This window comes from Entelurus aequoreus, linkage group LG05 (genome assembly GCF_033978785.1).
Source record: "Entelurus aequoreus isolate RoL-2023_Sb linkage group LG05, RoL_Eaeq_v1.1, whole genome shotgun sequence".
NCBI classification, from domain to species: domain Eukaryota; kingdom Metazoa; phylum Chordata; class Actinopteri; order Syngnathiformes; family Syngnathidae; genus Entelurus; species Entelurus aequoreus.
In genome coordinates this window covers 62,771,303-62,788,802 of record NC_084735.1, presented here as the reverse complement: position 1 = coordinate 62,788,802, position 17,500 = coordinate 62,771,303, and the positions used below count along the sequence as shown (strand labels likewise).

The following is a 17,500-nucleotide window of genomic DNA, read 5'->3' as shown; positions in this document are numbered from 1 at the left end:
CGTTTGGCAAGAAGTATTAGGACTTCACATTAAGTGCTTGGACACTACAAACCGAGACCTAGCAACCAGAGCTAGCCTCGGTATGTCAGAGACTTGTAATTGTATTTATTTAAACTTTTATTTGTGGAGACCGGTTTAAGAGTTTAAAGCTCTTGCGCAGGTCATGCATGCAAAGTTACAAAGGACTTTAAAGTGCACATGCATTATTTTGTGATTTATTTTTTATGATTTTTCTTAAAAGTAGGGGTGCTGTTAGGAATTCTGGGGCCCCCCACACACCCAGCCTCCCAACTCTACGCGGCACCCCTGCGTAATAATGCTAAAATCTTGCCTCCTTCTTGTGAGTCTAATATGTATCGTCACACCCCTAGTCCATTAGAGTTCTTGCCAAAAAAGTATTTAACTCAACTTTGATAACGGTTCTTTGAACAAATCAACGAGCTTCTGTACTGTGAAGCAATGGAGTGCACTTTTATTTATTATGTATCAGAGAATAGAAAGAACTATGTTTATTACTCTGCTTTGTCACATGCATACGGTCCATCACAATGTAGAGCTTCCATTGCTTCTTACATAGTGGACGTGTAAAAGCCACATGACTTTCGCTGTCTACTCAGGCTGAAGTGATGAGCAAGGATTGTACTTTTATAAACCACAAAACTTTAAACTGTCCAGTCACGAGACCACATGCAGCGGACTAAGACAGCCACCTTTAGTTGTTCTCAAGCACTTTTATTTCATAATAAAAGGTTCTATTGTATTGCTTTTGCATGCACCCGAGCTTGTGATTTTCCAAATCCTTCTTAAAACATGAATAAACATCACATGGATTTACTCACACAAAATAGGACAGATTTGACTATTTTCCAGTGAGAAAGTTAAAAAAAGTAAAGCGGGTTGTTTCATTTGTGTTTCTTTATCGCTCATTTAAATCAGTTTCTTATCCATAGGGCCTCCAAAAAATTTATGTTTCTCAATTGTGGTCCGCATGGGCTGCCGTCGTTCTGAGTTGTAATACACTTTTCCACCACTCGCAGCATTAATGATTATAATCTGCAGATCTGAAGTTGTTAAATTTCTTCAGCGCAAAAGTTATGACTAAAGTGGTGAAGCTGTATTTTCATTTGCACCTACATTTTATTGAAATTTTACTTAAGAAACATACATATGTATAAATGTGTGTGTGTATACGTATATATATATACGCACGTGTATATATATATAATTACAATATATATTGATATATATTTTAACCCTGCATAATTGTATGTAAATGTTTTTTTCCATCAGTTTTTAGGAGTCCCTTTGGCAGTATATTTGAATAGTATTTGTTTTTTTATTCAGCCTGACATAAGCCTTCATAATAATCTTTAACACATGGTTTCATATAATTTGACACGGTTTATCCTGTTAAACCAAGTATGTTAGGTATAATTATTGAATACAATCAAATTCCAGTGTAAAATGACTAATTCAGGATTAATATTTGACTGGGACCCGGGCCCCAAGGTAAAAAAGGTTAAGAACCCCTGGTCTAAAGGAAAGAGTGCAGTACTGGATATTGCTTTTGTCTAAAATAAACATACTCAGTTGCAATAGTTTAACTCTATAGCACCTAATGACAATCAAAAAAGAATACAAGCAAATAAATTTATTGTTTAAAAGTATGGATTCCAATATTGTCACAGCCACAAAACACAGTTAACAGAGAAAATATCCACAATACGCTTCCACTAAAACATAGTTAGGTAGGCTCAAAACAACCACAAAATATACATTATTCAAAATTATTTCAAGATTGTTAAAATTAGGAAACAAAAATATTTGTTCTACCATTCTTTGCAACATTTTTATAGTGCAGACTACCAAAAAGTTACGCAAATCACTCTTTGGCGCCTGTTGTCACACACATCATTGTCATTACACTCTAGTGCATTTTTCACAGCCCACCACTAATGTGGACCTGCCTGGTTTAATTGATTTTGAGGCTTGGAGAAACATTTTTAAGTTCATTTCTAGAACCTGATGTACTGGCCTGTGAGAAGGCTCAGAGTGATGTGCAGCAATTGCAAGCTTTTGACCAACTCATTCGGAATCCCCTTTAGTAATCTGGGATTACATGTAATCCATTTCTGCAAGATAGGAGCTTCCCCACATCAGTCTGCTGCTGCTCGGAAAATGAAGAGCACATTGAGGATTACGCCACACATATGACGCGGAGGGGGAATCTTTTCAGTTTGTTTCTTGGAAGTATTACAGTACCACTTTTACCACTGTTCAGAGGTTTTTGTTCACTTCTTCATTTTAAGGTCAGCTTCAATGGCACACCGGCGCCCTCTGGTGCCTCCATCCTACACAAACGGAGAAAAGACAGCAAATTTAAGTCTGTTTTAAGTGTTACTGTCAAACGATTAAAATGTTTAATAAGGTTAATCACGGGTTGCAGTGGATAAATTAATCAGAACAAATGTTTAATTGTGTTTAATTTTGCATGAGCAAAGAGATTTGCACTTCACATGGTGATTAATCACTTTTAACATGTTCATGTTGACAAAAATGTCTGTTTTTTGTTACTCTTTACTCACTGGCTGTGTGTATAATACTTTGTCGACTGTTTTTGTATATCATTTCCCATGACAAGGCCAAAGTGCAGTTTATGGTCCTCCATCAGCCTGTCACTACCAGATCAACTGCACATGCAAACTGCCCACGATGCATTGCCAGAGACGTTTCGGGGAATTCAATTCACTCTGCACTCTAGATGGGTTAATTGCGTTAAAATGTTAAATCTGAATAAAAATTATGATGGATTAATGCGTATTAAATTTGACAACCCCAAATTTCAGGATGTCTCACACCAGCCAATCACATATAACTGCACGACCATGTAATTGTTAAACATTGCTTTTTACTGAGGAGGTGTCCCAAAGAGTGATTTTATTTTGTTTTTTTAATGCGTGTATTTTTGTGTGTTTTGAAGGTGGGTACTTACAAAGAGTGATAGCAGAAAAGCAGGAGAGGACATGGAGAATGTGTCCTGTAAGAAGCAAACATACATCAGCTCTGGGAGTTGAAGATAATGCAAAGTTCATCTAAGCGTTATCTATGTTGCTATGAGTTTGAGATTTTGAAGTGTTGATTGAAAACACAAAAACGAAATATTAGGACAAAGCCTGCAATTTGAAGAACAACATCACATTCTAATCTTATGTCAAAAATTCCAGCATACTACCTTGTCAGTGGAGTCCTGCCTCCGCAGACCCTCACGGCCCCTCAGGTTCTTGGCACTTATTCCGGACTCTGAGGTCTCCATGATGAGCTGGGTGGCCAGAAACTGCTGGATCTGCTCCAGGACGTCTCGCTGCATCTCCACGGCCATGTGGTACACGTCGTGATCCAGGCTGTTGTACATGACGGCGTTCTGAAACATCAGCATGATGTCCCGCTGGAACTCAGCCGTGGTTCGCATGGAACCGCTCTCGATGTTCTTCTTGATGGTGGCCAGGTCCATGGGCCTGTACAACCAGAACACTTCACCAACACTAAGCAGTACTAGACAGGTCAGTGTGCGTTGTTTTTCTATTTATTAGTGCAATTACTGTCGCTAACAGTGTGAACACAACAGAAACAAAATCCAGATAAGGATTTACGGTTCCTAACCATAAACCTAAACTGGGCCTCTTGAATGTAGTAATAATAGTTGCACTTACTTACCTGTGCACAATGCTATGATATCCTGGTGCAATTTCTTCTGTCACTGGTTGAAGGAAGACATTTGCATATCTACATGTGATAGAAATATAAAGAAATGTGAGGCATGGAACAATCACTTGACTTAAGTAAGCTGTTGGCCTTAAAAAAATGACTTAATGGAAAAAAGTTGAGTCTTCTTAAGATGTCTCTCAATCTGTTAAAGGATTCTGGTCAGTCATATTTAAAAAAAATAATTTATTATAGGAATGAATGAAACTAGTTTGTATCATTTAGACACAAGAGATTAGTATTTATTGATGAAGTGGTAAAGTGGAATCACACCACTACAATGCCCTAAAGCATCTAATTTAGTAACATTCTTGTCACACAAGTGTAAAAAGAAGTTAACCCTTGCCGAACATTAAAATCTACAACCTCCAGCGAAACGAATGATGACTTACTGTTCTTTTATTAACCTCAACAATGAGGCTGGTCACAAAAAAAAGACATACACGCACAGTTCAAAGTGAGGTCATGCATGACAGCCTACTCTGATTTTGGTAATGCTTCAATATTCTGACCTGTGATTGGCTGCTGCCCGCCAAACCAACATGATGGCCTTCTTCCAGATTTTGTGAGCCTGCAGAGCCTCCAGGTCCTCACTGCACATGGAGCTACAAACACAAAACAGTTATGGTCATGAAACAGAACCACCGTTTTGCAAGTGTGTGCATGTGTGTGTGTGTGTGTGTGTGTGTGTGTGTGTGTGTGTGTGTGCTCGCTCACAACAGTGATGAGGCAGGGCTGCTAGGGATGGAGTCGGCCATGGCGTGGAGCTGCAGCGATGATGAAGCAGTGTGGAGGCTGCATGCGTCCTCACTCTCGCTGGCTGCACGCTCCATCTCCATCTCGCCATCAGCCTCTGACGAGAACTCCTCCACCTCGTCTCCATCATCTTCTTCCTCATCGTCGTCGTCGTCCTCATCATCTTCTGGCCCGTTGACCTCATTATCCACATTAGTCCCTGAGGCTTTTTCTGTGCTGGCGACACTTATTTTACTCTCCTCCTCCATCTCCTGCAAAGATGGGTGGGTATCAAACATGGCTTCCAGCACAACAGTACAGTGGATGTGTTATTTACCGTCTCATGGCTTTCTGTCACTGGGCAGTCTTTTACTGCTGATTCTGCAAATAAATGTACTCTTTAACATACATACACCTGCACTTTTAAATGAAATCCAATACAAGCGCTTATCAAAAACAATATCCTCAGTTTGGAGATGTATTAAGTTAAAATCTTCATTATTGTTTGTTGAAGGGCGCAGCATCATATTAACACTTCCGAATGTTTATGTTGACTGTCAAAATATAAGAAACTGCCCTCAGTTTGATGCAGTGTAGTTGAACACCCTCAGTGTACCTTCACAGGGGTTATCAGGTCTTTGCTGAGCCCACTTCTCTTCCAAAGAAATGTAGCTTTTATGGTGCACCGTCTCTCCTGCGTCTCTCATAGCCTCGGGCTTTGCAGGTGCTCCGCTCTGGCAGCGCGCCAAGTCCCTGGAATTGCATGAGGTCAAGGAGGTGGGCAGAATGCTGCTAAGTCCCGCCGGGGTTGCGGCTTCGCAGTTATCCTGCCTGCTGCATGCAGAAGCTGAAGTTTGGCTTTCAACATCCAAGTCTTCTGTCTTCCCTGTCAGACTAGAGAGAAATGAGGACGGCGGGACACTCGTGGACCCTGAGCGGTGAGCCTCTAGAGTGTGGAAGGACTCGGCCTGCCAGGCGCCGGGAAGTGTGTGGCCGTTCTCTTCGCACAGGAAGAGAGCAGCCTCTACTGCGGCTGCATCTAAAGCATCTGCAGCCTGTAGAAGAAGGTATACTTTTATAACCACTAATTACCTCAACGCTTTAAAAATATACTCTGTACTAGAGATGCGATATTGCCATTAGGGCTACAGATTTCCCACTTTTTAGTAATTAAGTAATCTGTCGAGTAGTTTGTTCGATTAATCGAGTAATTGAATAACACACATTTTCTATCCTCAATGAGACTTTTAGGAAGAATAGTTGAAGTAAACAAGGGTTTTTCTAATTAACTTTATTTTGTCTTATTATTAAAGCACATAAATTGAACTTTTCCAACAGGACCAACACTATACGACATCAAAACAAGTTTAAAAGTTTTTTTTAAAGATGAACATGAACCATGTAATAGATAATAAATAACCAAACTAAACAAAAATACTCTGATAAAGTACAGTATGATAAAGTGATTGACAATATATTCAACAATTTACATTTACACATTAATAAAAGGTATTAATTGGAGGAGGGGTGTTTGGATTTTTGGACAAACAACTTGTTAGTATTAACATTCAAACTGTAGATGCTAACATGTCCTGACGTGTTTGAATAAAAAATGTGTTGTACAAGTGAAACATATAAGATGGCTTTACCTTCCAACATAGACTTCTACCTTGTTGCTGCTTGTTTGCTGCTCTTAAATATGCAGAATGATTTCTAGTAATGTATCATTGATGTAGTGCTATTGTGGAATGCCAGCTGTTTGACAATGCAAATTATCGCACAACCTTTCATCTTCTCTGAGCTCTTTGCTATTTTTCCACTTAGCCTTTTTAGCCATCTTTTTTTTTTTTTTTTTTAAATCGCACTCCACTCCTCCTGCCCCTCTTACCACACACACACACAGGCCACATCACCAGCAGCGCAAACTAGATCACCAATAAGCGCACTGCTCTTGTGTGCACTGGAGCAATATAATGTCTGCTTATTTTACTCATTAAAGAAATTATCGAAACAACAAAATACAAATCGATGCTTTTTTCAAATCAAATTAATCGGTTTAATCAATGAATTGTTGCAGCCCTAATTGGAATAAATATCCGATATATCGGTATTATCAGGTTTCATATATCGCCTGGATTTTGGCACGCGACTGATAACCTCACAGAGCAACAAGCTTGCTAGCTAGTATGTCCGCGATCTGGATGTATATTTGAGTTTCGCCTGCGAATTGTAAATATGCAATGTCTAAATCGCTGGTTGTGCAAGGGGGGAATGAGGCCTCTTTAATACTGAAGTTCTAATCTAATATCAAGGGAAGGATCAGTTTGAGTCATACATGGCATTTCTGCAGCAAAATAATGAGAAATGGCTGGCGGTCTGGTGGTTTTAGTCCGGTGATTCATATTTTGCATTGGTTTTGGGTTTTTTACAGATACCACAAACAAATTATTTTTTTCCCTTTTTTTAAAGTGGGTTCTTATTTGTGAATTTGTTCAGAAGACTAACTTGTCTTACTTGTTGAGAGATCGTTATTTTTAATGACTATTTTGTTGAGACAAAATGTTGAAAATAAATAAGGCTTCTTATTTATACCCTACAATATTTGTCTTATTTTTCACAAACTGGGATAGCATGATGTGTTCATTCAATACACTAGATGCGCCCTGACTTGCTGCATGTATCGAAATGAAGGGTTGGACAGTATCGGTATATTGGTATAAGAAAAGACAATATCGGGCATCTCCAGTGTATGCACGGCTTGTCATTTTTTAGCACCTTGTCCTCAATGATGGCGATGATGTCCCCCACTGTCTTCAGGTCTAGTTCATCTCCCATGTAAGAAACTGTCACATCCTCCTCGCTCAGCTCTGATATTTTAACACCTGGAGTCGGATGCTGGCGCACAAGGGACGCTGAGGGCACCATCACATCCACATCTGCACGTGATTGACACCGTCAATATTCTATCATTGAAAAACACCTGTTTTGGAGGAACAGATGGTCTGAAGTGTCAAAGTAAAGGGTGAAACCTGAGCATGCTGAGGCAACAGTCTTCACAGGGGCCGTAGTGGTGCCACAGGTAGAATCAGTGCTGACCATGAAGCCTAACTGGGCAGAGAATTGGTTGGGACCCGTCTCCAGGAGACGAGACAACATGGGAGCACCTGGTATGAAGGTAACAACATTCTCATCGCAATAATGGAAGGGAACTTGTGTTGGATTATATACACAAGAGTCATAATCAATATGAATGCAGTTTTTTAAGTATCCGGTGAGTGCATTTGTACCTGATGCAGGAGAGAAGGGTTGACAGGGCAGAGCGAGCGGCAAGTCATGTGCTGCTGTCATATTACCAGTAGACATGTCACGCTCTCCAGTCTGTCAACACATTTGTCTTTACAAATGATGACATAAATATGCAGCAGTAGCTCTGTTTTTGTTAATCATTCCTTCCAAAAAGTCAGACGAAGACTGAATCGTACAAAAACCAGAGCAATTTTTGAAATTAAAATCATGTAAAACAAACTAATTTGCTCTAGACACCCAAAAATATTAACACAAAACACATTTCATGAAGAATAAAATATGTTTGACATGCAGAAAAAATGCAATACCTAAATGATGAATAAAATGGATAAATGAACATTTTACATCACTTTTATCTTTATTGATTACTCTTGTTGGCGATGAGCGGAAGAGTCAGGCAGAGGAGAGTCACGTGGATTTTGAATTCAATAGTGTTTTTCATCTTCTTTATCAAAGTGTGGCCGCATGATTCCGCAGAATGATACGCGGGCCAACGGACTAGTTTGTAGAAAATGGAATTGTACGAAAACCAAGGTACCACTGTAATGTATTTGAACATTTTCCTCCCTCAGCTTACCAGCCTGGACGTTGTTGCCAAGATGTTGCCTTTCTTCAGTAGTTCAGAGAGCAGTGGCGAAGGAGGCGGAGTGCCTCGCTGGGCCAAGAGCTTCCTTTGAGTGGGGTCATCCACAAAGGAGGGGTTCTCGTTACAGGAGCCAGAAGAGTCTGCAAATGACAACAACCTGGAAGATCCTGAAGCCTAAAGACAAAAAAGACAGAAAAAAATGAGTGTCTGGTAGGACAAAGGGATGCACACCAAAAAAGTACAGGCCAAATTCTGTGTTTACCACCGGGTACTGAATCACGTAAACTCAAACGGTGCCATATTTTGAAAGTAGATGTTACAATTTTCTATGCCTTATAGGGACCACTCAAAAGTAAGGCACCACTTTTCAAAATGCGCTAGCTCGATGCTAATATACTTAGCAATTTTACATGCAGATTTCATCGCCTCCAAATATGGTAATCAAAACTACAACTACTGTAAGATGCACATTATAATCAAACAGCTGGTGTGTAATAAGTACAATACTTGCAGTATGAACACTTTGTAGGGTTTAACAAAAGACAAAACTGGCACATTCAACTTAATACCAATAGACTACTTCCTGACAATGGCAACACACCTAGAACAATATGAAATGAATGCATACTTGCAAATGAGACTCAGAAGTGTAAGAAAGCAAGATATAACAACTAGACAGCAGTTATCCTTACCAGCTCACTGTTAAATACATTATTTTTGTATTATTATTAAACAAGTGAACATTCATTACCACATGATCAAAAACAAAATTACTAAAAATTGGCACCGTTGAGTACCGGTATCATATACTACATACCGGGAATTGGTACCAGATTGGTTCAAATTTGAAAGGTACCTATTCCCAGGTAGGACTAAGTCATACAATAACTGTGATGCTTTAAATTAAGGGTCACCTGTTGATCGCAATTTGCCTGTACATTTTTGGGACTTTACGAGTAAATCCCAAAAATATTAAGAACAATAAACACAGACCTGTCAACAGGCACACACTTTGACCCTTAAATACGCTCGTATGCATCGCATATCTACAGTTTAGCATTTTGTTGCATTTTGGTGGTTTCAGTATCGAGTTCAGCCTTGCCCTGCAAATGTGTGTTACGTGATGTGCATCTCCCCAAAAAAATCATCGCGCTAAGGTGGAGAGGTGGAGAGTTGTAACACATCAATTAGTTCCAGCCGCGTTAACACTCTCTATCCTTTGATTGAGACAGGAAAATAACAAGCTAAACTCAACTCTGACAAAGAGCTATAAAAGCAAACGTGTCCAAAGAGTGGCTTGTTTTTTGACAAGCCTGCAGAACATAGTAGAAATACATTTACCGGTAAATAAAAAAACAGAAGCATAATTAGAAAAATCTGAAATGTTGATATTAATAACTAATAACACAAAGTGTTGCCTTCAAATATGAATAACTGTTTTTTTAACAGCCCTTTGAGACACTTGTGATTTAGGGCTATATAAATAAACATTGATTGATTGATTGATTGATTGATAAACCTTTCTACCGAATGAAAAAATAGAAAAATGTTGCCTTGGTTCATGACAGAAACCAGGGATCTTGGTTGGTGAAGGTTGGTGAGCACTGCTTTAAGGGATGTCACACGTTATCTCAAGCACTTACATCTTTTGTGCAGGGAAAATCCGCAGTCAAACACGGTAGAGGATCACCGGATGAAAAGTCCACGCTAGGTGAGTTACAACCAGACGGTGAATGCATGATAGCCCCCGCCACACGCCGAGGTATGTTCTTTGCTACCTGTCTGGCTGAAAGAGACATCACTTTCTTAGGTATTGTGAATAGATATTGTAGATACTAGACAGTTTGAAGTAAAGCTGATACCCTGATAGGCAGCATCTGTGCTTTTCCTTTTTAACTCTGCTTCTTCTTCTTCCTGCTTCTGTTTCCTGAAACGCAAAATATACTTTTGTACCTAATGGTGTGGCATGTGTCATTAACAAACGTCTTGTACGAAGCTTTATTACCGCTGAATTTCCTTCCATAATTCTTCCAGTTTGGAGTCCAGATGACCAGCTTGAATGAGTTCAGACTCCCTTTTCAGCGTCCTGCAGGTTGGAAACACATTACAAACGCAGTAAAATGCTTCAAAGTGTTTATATTGTTTGTATGTATATATATATATATATATATATAGTAACAGTATACCCATTTTCATATACCTTATATACTGTATACAGTATAGCCCTTGCTCATATGCCTTATACTGTATATACTTATGTTTATATGCCTTATATATACACAGTATATCCATGCTCATACCTTATAATACACAGTATAGCCATGTTCAAATACCTTATGTATACACATTACACCCATTCTCATATACTATGTAAATACAATATACCCATCCTCATATACACAGGATATCCATGCTCATATGCCTTGTATACACAGGATATCCATACTCTATATATATATATATATATATATATATATATATATATATATATATATATATATATATATATATATATATATATATAACCCATTCTCATACACCTTATACATACATAGTATATCCATGCTCATATACCTTATTTCTACAGTATTTCCATGACCATATACCTGTGTTCCTCTTGGGTTTGCTTGATCAACTTCTTTAATTCATCAATCCTCTGAGCTGTCAGCCTGCGAACTATCACGTCCCCCACTGTCTCAACCACCTCCCCTCTCTCGCCTCGCTTCCTCCTGCAAATGACACGGAAGCCTTGTTGTGTAGGAAAATAGTTTCGATGTGGGCATCAAACAGTTTAAGCCTTTGCTTGTTTTAACTTCACTCACTTTGGGGCGTCAGTGTTTTCCAGTAGCTCAGAGTATTTTGAGGCACAGTGCTGGGAACAAGAGAGTGGAGTCAATTATAAAGTACAAAAATGGTGCAAAATATGATACATTAGTTTTTTGTAATGGACAATATTTTAGTTCTTGCCTTTTGCGAGAACCAGTCAGGTGGTCGCCCGGGTTCTGCAAATGGTTTGATGGCTCGGCTGACAGAGACCCTGCAAAGTTAAAACGTGTTGATATTGAAATTGAAATTCCAATGACATTTTGACTTATTATGAAACCTCGAAATGTGTTGTATTGAAAGACGATATTGCTGCCGATCTCTTTGACATTCACTCGTTAAAATGACTTAATTACACAAAAATTGTAATAGACTTAATTCTTGTCAGATTAAAGTTTTTTTTTTACAGTAATTACAAATATATTGTTTTTTTCTCATATTACTTATTAGTATTATTAGTATTAGTATGTTAAAAAACAGCAATTTTAAGATTTTTTTTTCTCATGCCAATGCAACTGTTTTTTCTTGAAAGGTTATTTCCATAACTTAACAGCTCCACTCGTTTTAATACAAACCCCGTTTCCATATGAGTTGGGAAATTGTGTTAGATGTAAATATAAACGGAATACAATGATTTGCAAATCATTCACAACCCATATTCAGTTGAATATGCTACAAAGACTACATATTTGATGTTCAAACTGATAAACATTTTTTTTTTTGCAAATAATCATTAACTTTAGAATTTGATAGCCAGCAACACGTGACAAAGAAGGTGAGAAAGGTGGCAATAAATACTGATAAAGTTGAGGAATGCTCATCAAACACTTATTTGGAACATCCCACAGGTGAACAGGCAAATTGAGAACAGGTGGGTGCCATGATTGGGTATAAAAGTAGATTCCATGAAATGCTCAGTCATTCACAAACAAGGATGGGGCGAGGGTCACCACTTTGTCAACAAATGTGTGAGCAAATTGTTGAACAGTTTAAGAAAAACCTTTCTCAACCAGCTATTGCAAGGAATTTAAGGATTTCACCATCTACGGTCCGTAATATCATCAAAGGGTTCAGAGAATCTGGAGAAATCACTGCACGTAAGCAGCTAAGCCTGTGACCTTCGATCCCTCAGGCTGTACTGCATCAACAAGCGACATCAGTGTGTAAAGGATATCACCACATGGGCTCAGGAACACTTCAGAAACCCACTGTCAGTAACTACAGTTGGTCGCTACATCTGTAAGTGCAAGTTAAAACTCTCCTATGCAAGGCGAAAACCGTTTATCAACAACACCCAGAAACGCTGTCGGCTTCGCTGGGCCTGAGCTCATCTAAGATGGACTGATACAAAGTGGAAAAGTGTTCTGTGGTCTGACGAGTCCACATTTCAAATTGTTTTTAGAAACTGTTGACGTCGTGTCCTCCGGACCAAAGAGGAAAAGAACCACCCGGATTGTTATAGACGCAAAGTTAAAAAGCCAGCATCTGTGATGGTATGGGGGTGTATTTGTGCCAAAGACATGGGTAACTTACACATCTGTGAAGGCGCCATTAATGCTGAAAGGTACATACAGGTTTTGGAGCAACATATGTTGCTGCCGAGATACCTGTTGTGATGGGGGCGTGGTAATGGGCGTGGTCACCATAATTGTGTTTTAACTCCTGTGCAGAACTTTGTGAACCGTTTGTTTTATAAAATGTGCTATATAAATAAAGTCAAATGGATTGGATAAAAACAATTTTAAAAAATGTATACATACATTTAAAAACAAATAAATGATAAATGGGTTATACTTGTATAGCGCTTTTCTACCTTCAAGGTACTCAAAGCACTTTGACAGTATTTCCACATTCACCCATTCACACACACATTCACACACTGATGGCGGGAGGTGCCATGCAAGGCGAAACCAGCACCCATCAGGAGCAAGGGTGAAGTGTCTTGCCCATGGACACAACGGTAGAAGGTGGGGATTGAACCCCAGTAACCAGCAACCCTCCGATTGCTAGCACGGCCACTCTACCAACTTCGCCACGCCGTCCCCATCTGTTATTATTAATTAGTATTAAGTTATATTTTTAAAATGTTGTGCCATATTTTCAATTGTTGTTGCTTATTGTACAGTGTACCGTATTTTTCGGACTATAAGTCGCAGTTTTTTTCATAGATTGGCCGGGAGTGCGACTTATACTCAGGAGCGACTTATGTGTGAAATTATTAACACATTACCGTAAAATATCAAATAATATTATTTAGCTCATTCACGTAAGAGACTAGAGGTATAAGATTTCATCGGATTTAGCGATTAGGAGTGACAGATTGTTTGGTAAACGTATAGCATGTTCTATATGTTATAGTTATTTGAATGACTCTTACCATAATATGTTACGTTAACATACCAGGCACGTTCTCAGTTGGTTATTTATGCGTCATATAACGTACACTTATTCAGCCTGTTGTTCACTATTCTTTATTTATTTTAAATTGCCTTTCAAATGTCTATTCTTGGATTGGGTTTTATCAAATAAATGTCCCCAAAAAATGCGAGTTATACTCCAGTGCGACTTATATATGTTTTTTTCCTTCTTTATTATGCATTTTCGGCCGGTGCGACTTATACTCCGGAGCGACTTATCCTCCGGAAAAAACGGTGCTTTCAGAAATTTTCAAGCGTCATTCTAGAGACTTAATGACTTTTTTAATTAAAAACTACTTGCAAAAAATATAATCTTCTTCTGGTGTTATTAGAAAATGTAGTTGTGTTTAGAGACTCTTAACTTCTGTCCTTCGATGTCCCTGACGAAAGAAGAGAGCTACAGCAAGCATGACGTCACTCTTGCCTCGCACTGCTCTAGTGGAACTTTGTCTTCTTGAAAGCCGCCATTGTCCTCTTAATATTTGCACATTTTGTAGATCGCTGTCCATGGGTATGTCTGGTTACGTCTACATCGCAGACATGCTGACAACGCTCTAGACAATGACGTGCGACTTGTTTAAATCCGATCCGCACTGCTTTCGATAATCACAATCTTTTTTCGGTGGTCAGGTTTTCAGTACATTTCAATAGTGCACAAATAATAGGCTATATATATATAAATTCATACTATAACGTCCAGCTAATGTTAATGTTTTATGTTCGTGTGGTTTGGATTTAATGTCAGTTTTTCCCGTGTTTGCAAACACATCGTCCGTGCCTGAAAGGTGATTGGCGGAGAATGAGGAAATGTTGTTGTGTGTGCTGCGGGGAAGTGCAGACTCACAGAGACGAAAGTGTGTACACAGGAGGTAAAACCTTTTGGAATTGTGCCATTTGTTATCCTAAGATTGGTAATAAAAGTTAAAAACAGTGTTGGACGATGTGTAATTTCTTCTGAGGGCTACAATAAATTATATCACTTTAATTTGTTTTCAAGTAAAAAAAACTTATTTTCAAGGTTTGGCGGTAATAAAAAGGCTGTGGCGGTCCGCTACATTCAATTACATCAAGGGGAAACCCTGTATATATATGTATGTTATGTTATGTACGGCATGGCTCCGTTGGTAGAGCGGCCGTGCCAGTAACTTGAGGGTACCTGGTTCAATCCCAGCTTCATATATATATATATATATATATATATATATATATATATATATATATATATATATATATATATATATATGTATATATACATACATACACACACACACACAGACATATGTATATACACACACATACGTGTATGTATGTGTATATATATATATATATATATATATATATATATATATATATATATATATATATATATATATATATATATATATATATATATATATATGTATATATACATACATACACACACACACACAGACATATGTATATACACACACATACGTGTATGTATGTGTATATATATATATATATATATATATATATATATATATATATATATATATATATATATATATATATATATATATATATATATATATATATATATATACACACACACACACATCTATATATATTAGGGCTTTCAAACGATTAAAATATTTAATTGCGATAATCGCTTTGTGCACAGTTAACTCAAAATTATTTGCTATTAATCGCAGAATGATGTAGTTTTTCATCATTAATAAGTGTACCCTAGACACATCATTTTTAAAGTTTTTAATACCATGACTGGACAATTAATTTGCTTTACTTAAATGTTTTTAAACATTATGCTTTTTGAAACAGCTCAACACGAAAAGGATATAAACACATTTTTAAAGAGAATTTTAAAAAATACTTGCAGCGCGGTGGTGTCTTGCCAGATTTTCTATTTTGTAGGTGTACGGAAGTTGTATTCCTGCTTTAGGAGCACTTGCATTTAGAGGAGAGGAGCTACACTTCCATGTTAAGATAGCGGTTTCACGCATTATTAACACAAAATGTGGATTGTTACGATCATGCTTTGATTGTCAAATGTTAGGTGATATTTTTTCTACATAATTAAATGTTTCTGATATTCTGTACTTTACATGTTGTACAAGTTAGTAGTAGTAGTAGTTTATTTTGGACAAGTTAAAAGCAAAGCAAAAGAAAAAATTCTGAAGAATTTAGATTTTTCGTTGTTTTGTTGGTTAAACCGAATGTGAAGCGTAGCGCTATTATTGTGAAGCCGCCAACCGGACGGGGTACGTGTGTGGTTTGTATGAGAAAAGACTTGACATGTTTTGGCGAAAATCTCCGATAAAAGTGACTTTAGATTTCCTCTCTACCGTCTTTGTTTCTGCTCAGCTTGTATTCCATCTTACTAAAGCAGTTTGAGTAACAATTGACATTTTATGTTTTCAATGCACTTAACTGTAATTCAAACACGGACGTGAAGCTTCTCCTGACTCCAAGCAGCAATGTGCGCTCAGCGTTCCCTCCAATGATGTCGTCTCACGGCGATTGAAGGTAAAATTGTCTTGTCCGGAGAACGACTTGCCATGGTTTTGAATCTGAGATTTCAATAAGGTCGACTCGTCCAGGGTGTACGCCGCCTTCCGCCCGTATGCAACTGAGATAGGCTCCAGCACCCCCCAAAAGGGACAAGCAGTAGAAAATGAATGGATGGATGGATTTCAATAAGGTCCCCCTGTCTTTGTGCAGTTCTTCTAGCTATTTTTGTGCCTGTGGCTCAACAGTAACCGGACGCCACTACACTTTTCCCCAAACTACGGAAGGGGCCGAGGGTCCATCCATCCATCCATTTTCTAGCGCTTATTCCCTTCGGGGTCACGGGGGGCGCTGGAGCCTATCTCAGCTACAATCGGGCGGAAGGCAGGGTACACCTTGGACAAGTCGCCACCTCATCGCAGGGCCAGGGCCGAGGGTCAAAAACGTTAATCGCGCGTTAAAAAAATGATCGCCCTTATATACAGTATATATAGAGGTTTATTTGAAATAGGGACAGATACAAAAACATAGACATCTGAAACAGTTATCCAATGTATGCATCATAGAGTTTGTAGCCAAAGCTAATTTACAACACTTGTCCCCACCAACAACAACAACACAGATCCAACATCATTAAAATAGGAAAAGTGCAAACTAGATAAAAGCCAATAATAATAATAATAACACGGACAAAGTGCAGACTAGATAAAAAACAATTAGTAAAAATTAGTAAAAACTAAACATGGGAACACGATTGTTGCTCAACTAGCCATAATTTTGTTTGTTTTTTGAAAGTGACAAGTGCAGGTATACTTTTCAAAGTGTCCGGTAAAGAGTTCCATTGTTGTGGTCCTTTTATTGAAAAGGCAGTCTGGGCAAAAGATGTTCTACGGAATGGAACACAACAGTTGCCTTTTGACATTGCTCGGGTGGTAGATCTGGTACCACTTTGCAGTCTTGTAATTGCCTTGCAGAGCAATTGGGGAGCAGAGTTATCCAAGCATTTAAAAACCATTTTGACTGTGCGTAACAAAATAAAATTGGTAAAACTTAAAATATTGTATTTGGTTCAAATTTGGCAATGATGATATCGTATACTCTTCTTGTCTAGAACTTTCAAGGCGCGGTTATAAAGACACTCAATGGTCTTGATTGATGACTGGTGTGCCTGGGACCATGTAGTTAAGCCATAAGATATGTGTGAAAAAATCATTGAATTCATAAAAGTAAAAGCACAGCTGAGAGTTAAGCAGTGTCTTATAATCTTAAAACAGCCTAGGTTTGCCTTCAGGGTTTTACACATTTTCTTAATGTGACTTTTAAAATTCAGCTGATAGTCCATGATTATGCCGAAATATTTGACTTCAGGTACTTGTTCAATGAG

General features: G+C 38.2%; 2 protein-coding genes across 5 annotated transcripts in view; one reads left to right on the top strand and one right to left on the bottom strand.

The window, feature by feature from the left end:
• Positions 1 to 740, top strand: part of LOC133650866 (dnaJ homolog subfamily C member 18-like) — an 11,908-nt gene extending 11,168 nt beyond the window's left edge. Inside the window, exon 8 of one of the 2 annotated variants that reach the window (XM_062048590.1) lies at positions 1 to 740. This exon is cut by the window's left edge and continues 528 nt beyond it. The gene's annotated coding sequence lies outside the window, so the exon portion shown is untranslated. The other variant, XM_062048589.1, reaches the window with a different exon arrangement.
• A 902-nt stretch (positions 741 to 1,642) lies between these two features.
• The window catches only part of LOC133650864 (bromodomain-containing protein 8-like), a 17,802-nt gene continuing 1,944 nt past the window's right edge, over positions 1,643 to 17,500 (bottom strand). For 2 of the 3 annotated variants that reach the window (XM_062048584.1, XM_062048583.1), the window contains exons 4-21: positions 11,357 to 11,426; positions 11,212 to 11,261; positions 10,996 to 11,118; positions 10,395 to 10,475; positions 10,252 to 10,316; positions 10,033 to 10,175; positions 8,381 to 8,563; positions 7,785 to 7,875; positions 7,527 to 7,661; positions 7,273 to 7,433; positions 5,114 to 5,552; positions 4,835 to 4,878; positions 4,480 to 4,769; positions 4,275 to 4,367; positions 3,715 to 3,783; positions 3,233 to 3,515; positions 2,993 to 3,037; positions 1,643 to 2,351 (exon numbers count right to left, since the gene is read on the bottom strand). In XM_062048584.1, coding sequence (XP_061904568.1) covers positions 2,292 to 2,351; positions 2,993 to 3,037; positions 3,233 to 3,515; positions 3,715 to 3,783; positions 4,275 to 4,367; positions 4,480 to 4,769; positions 4,835 to 4,878; positions 5,114 to 5,552; positions 7,273 to 7,433; positions 7,527 to 7,661; positions 7,785 to 7,875; positions 8,381 to 8,563; positions 10,033 to 10,175; positions 10,252 to 10,316; positions 10,395 to 10,475; positions 10,996 to 11,118; positions 11,212 to 11,261; positions 11,357 to 11,426 — 2,425 coding nt within the window. In that variant the 3' untranslated portion in view covers positions 1,643 to 2,291. The remainder of the gene's footprint in view (positions 2,352 to 2,992; positions 3,038 to 3,232; positions 3,516 to 3,714; positions 3,784 to 4,274; positions 4,368 to 4,479; positions 4,770 to 4,834; positions 4,879 to 5,113; positions 5,553 to 7,272; positions 7,434 to 7,526; positions 7,662 to 7,784; positions 7,876 to 8,380; positions 8,564 to 10,032; positions 10,176 to 10,251; positions 10,317 to 10,394; positions 10,476 to 10,995; positions 11,119 to 11,211; positions 11,262 to 11,356; positions 11,427 to 17,500) is intronic. The other variant, XM_062048586.1, reaches the window with a different exon arrangement.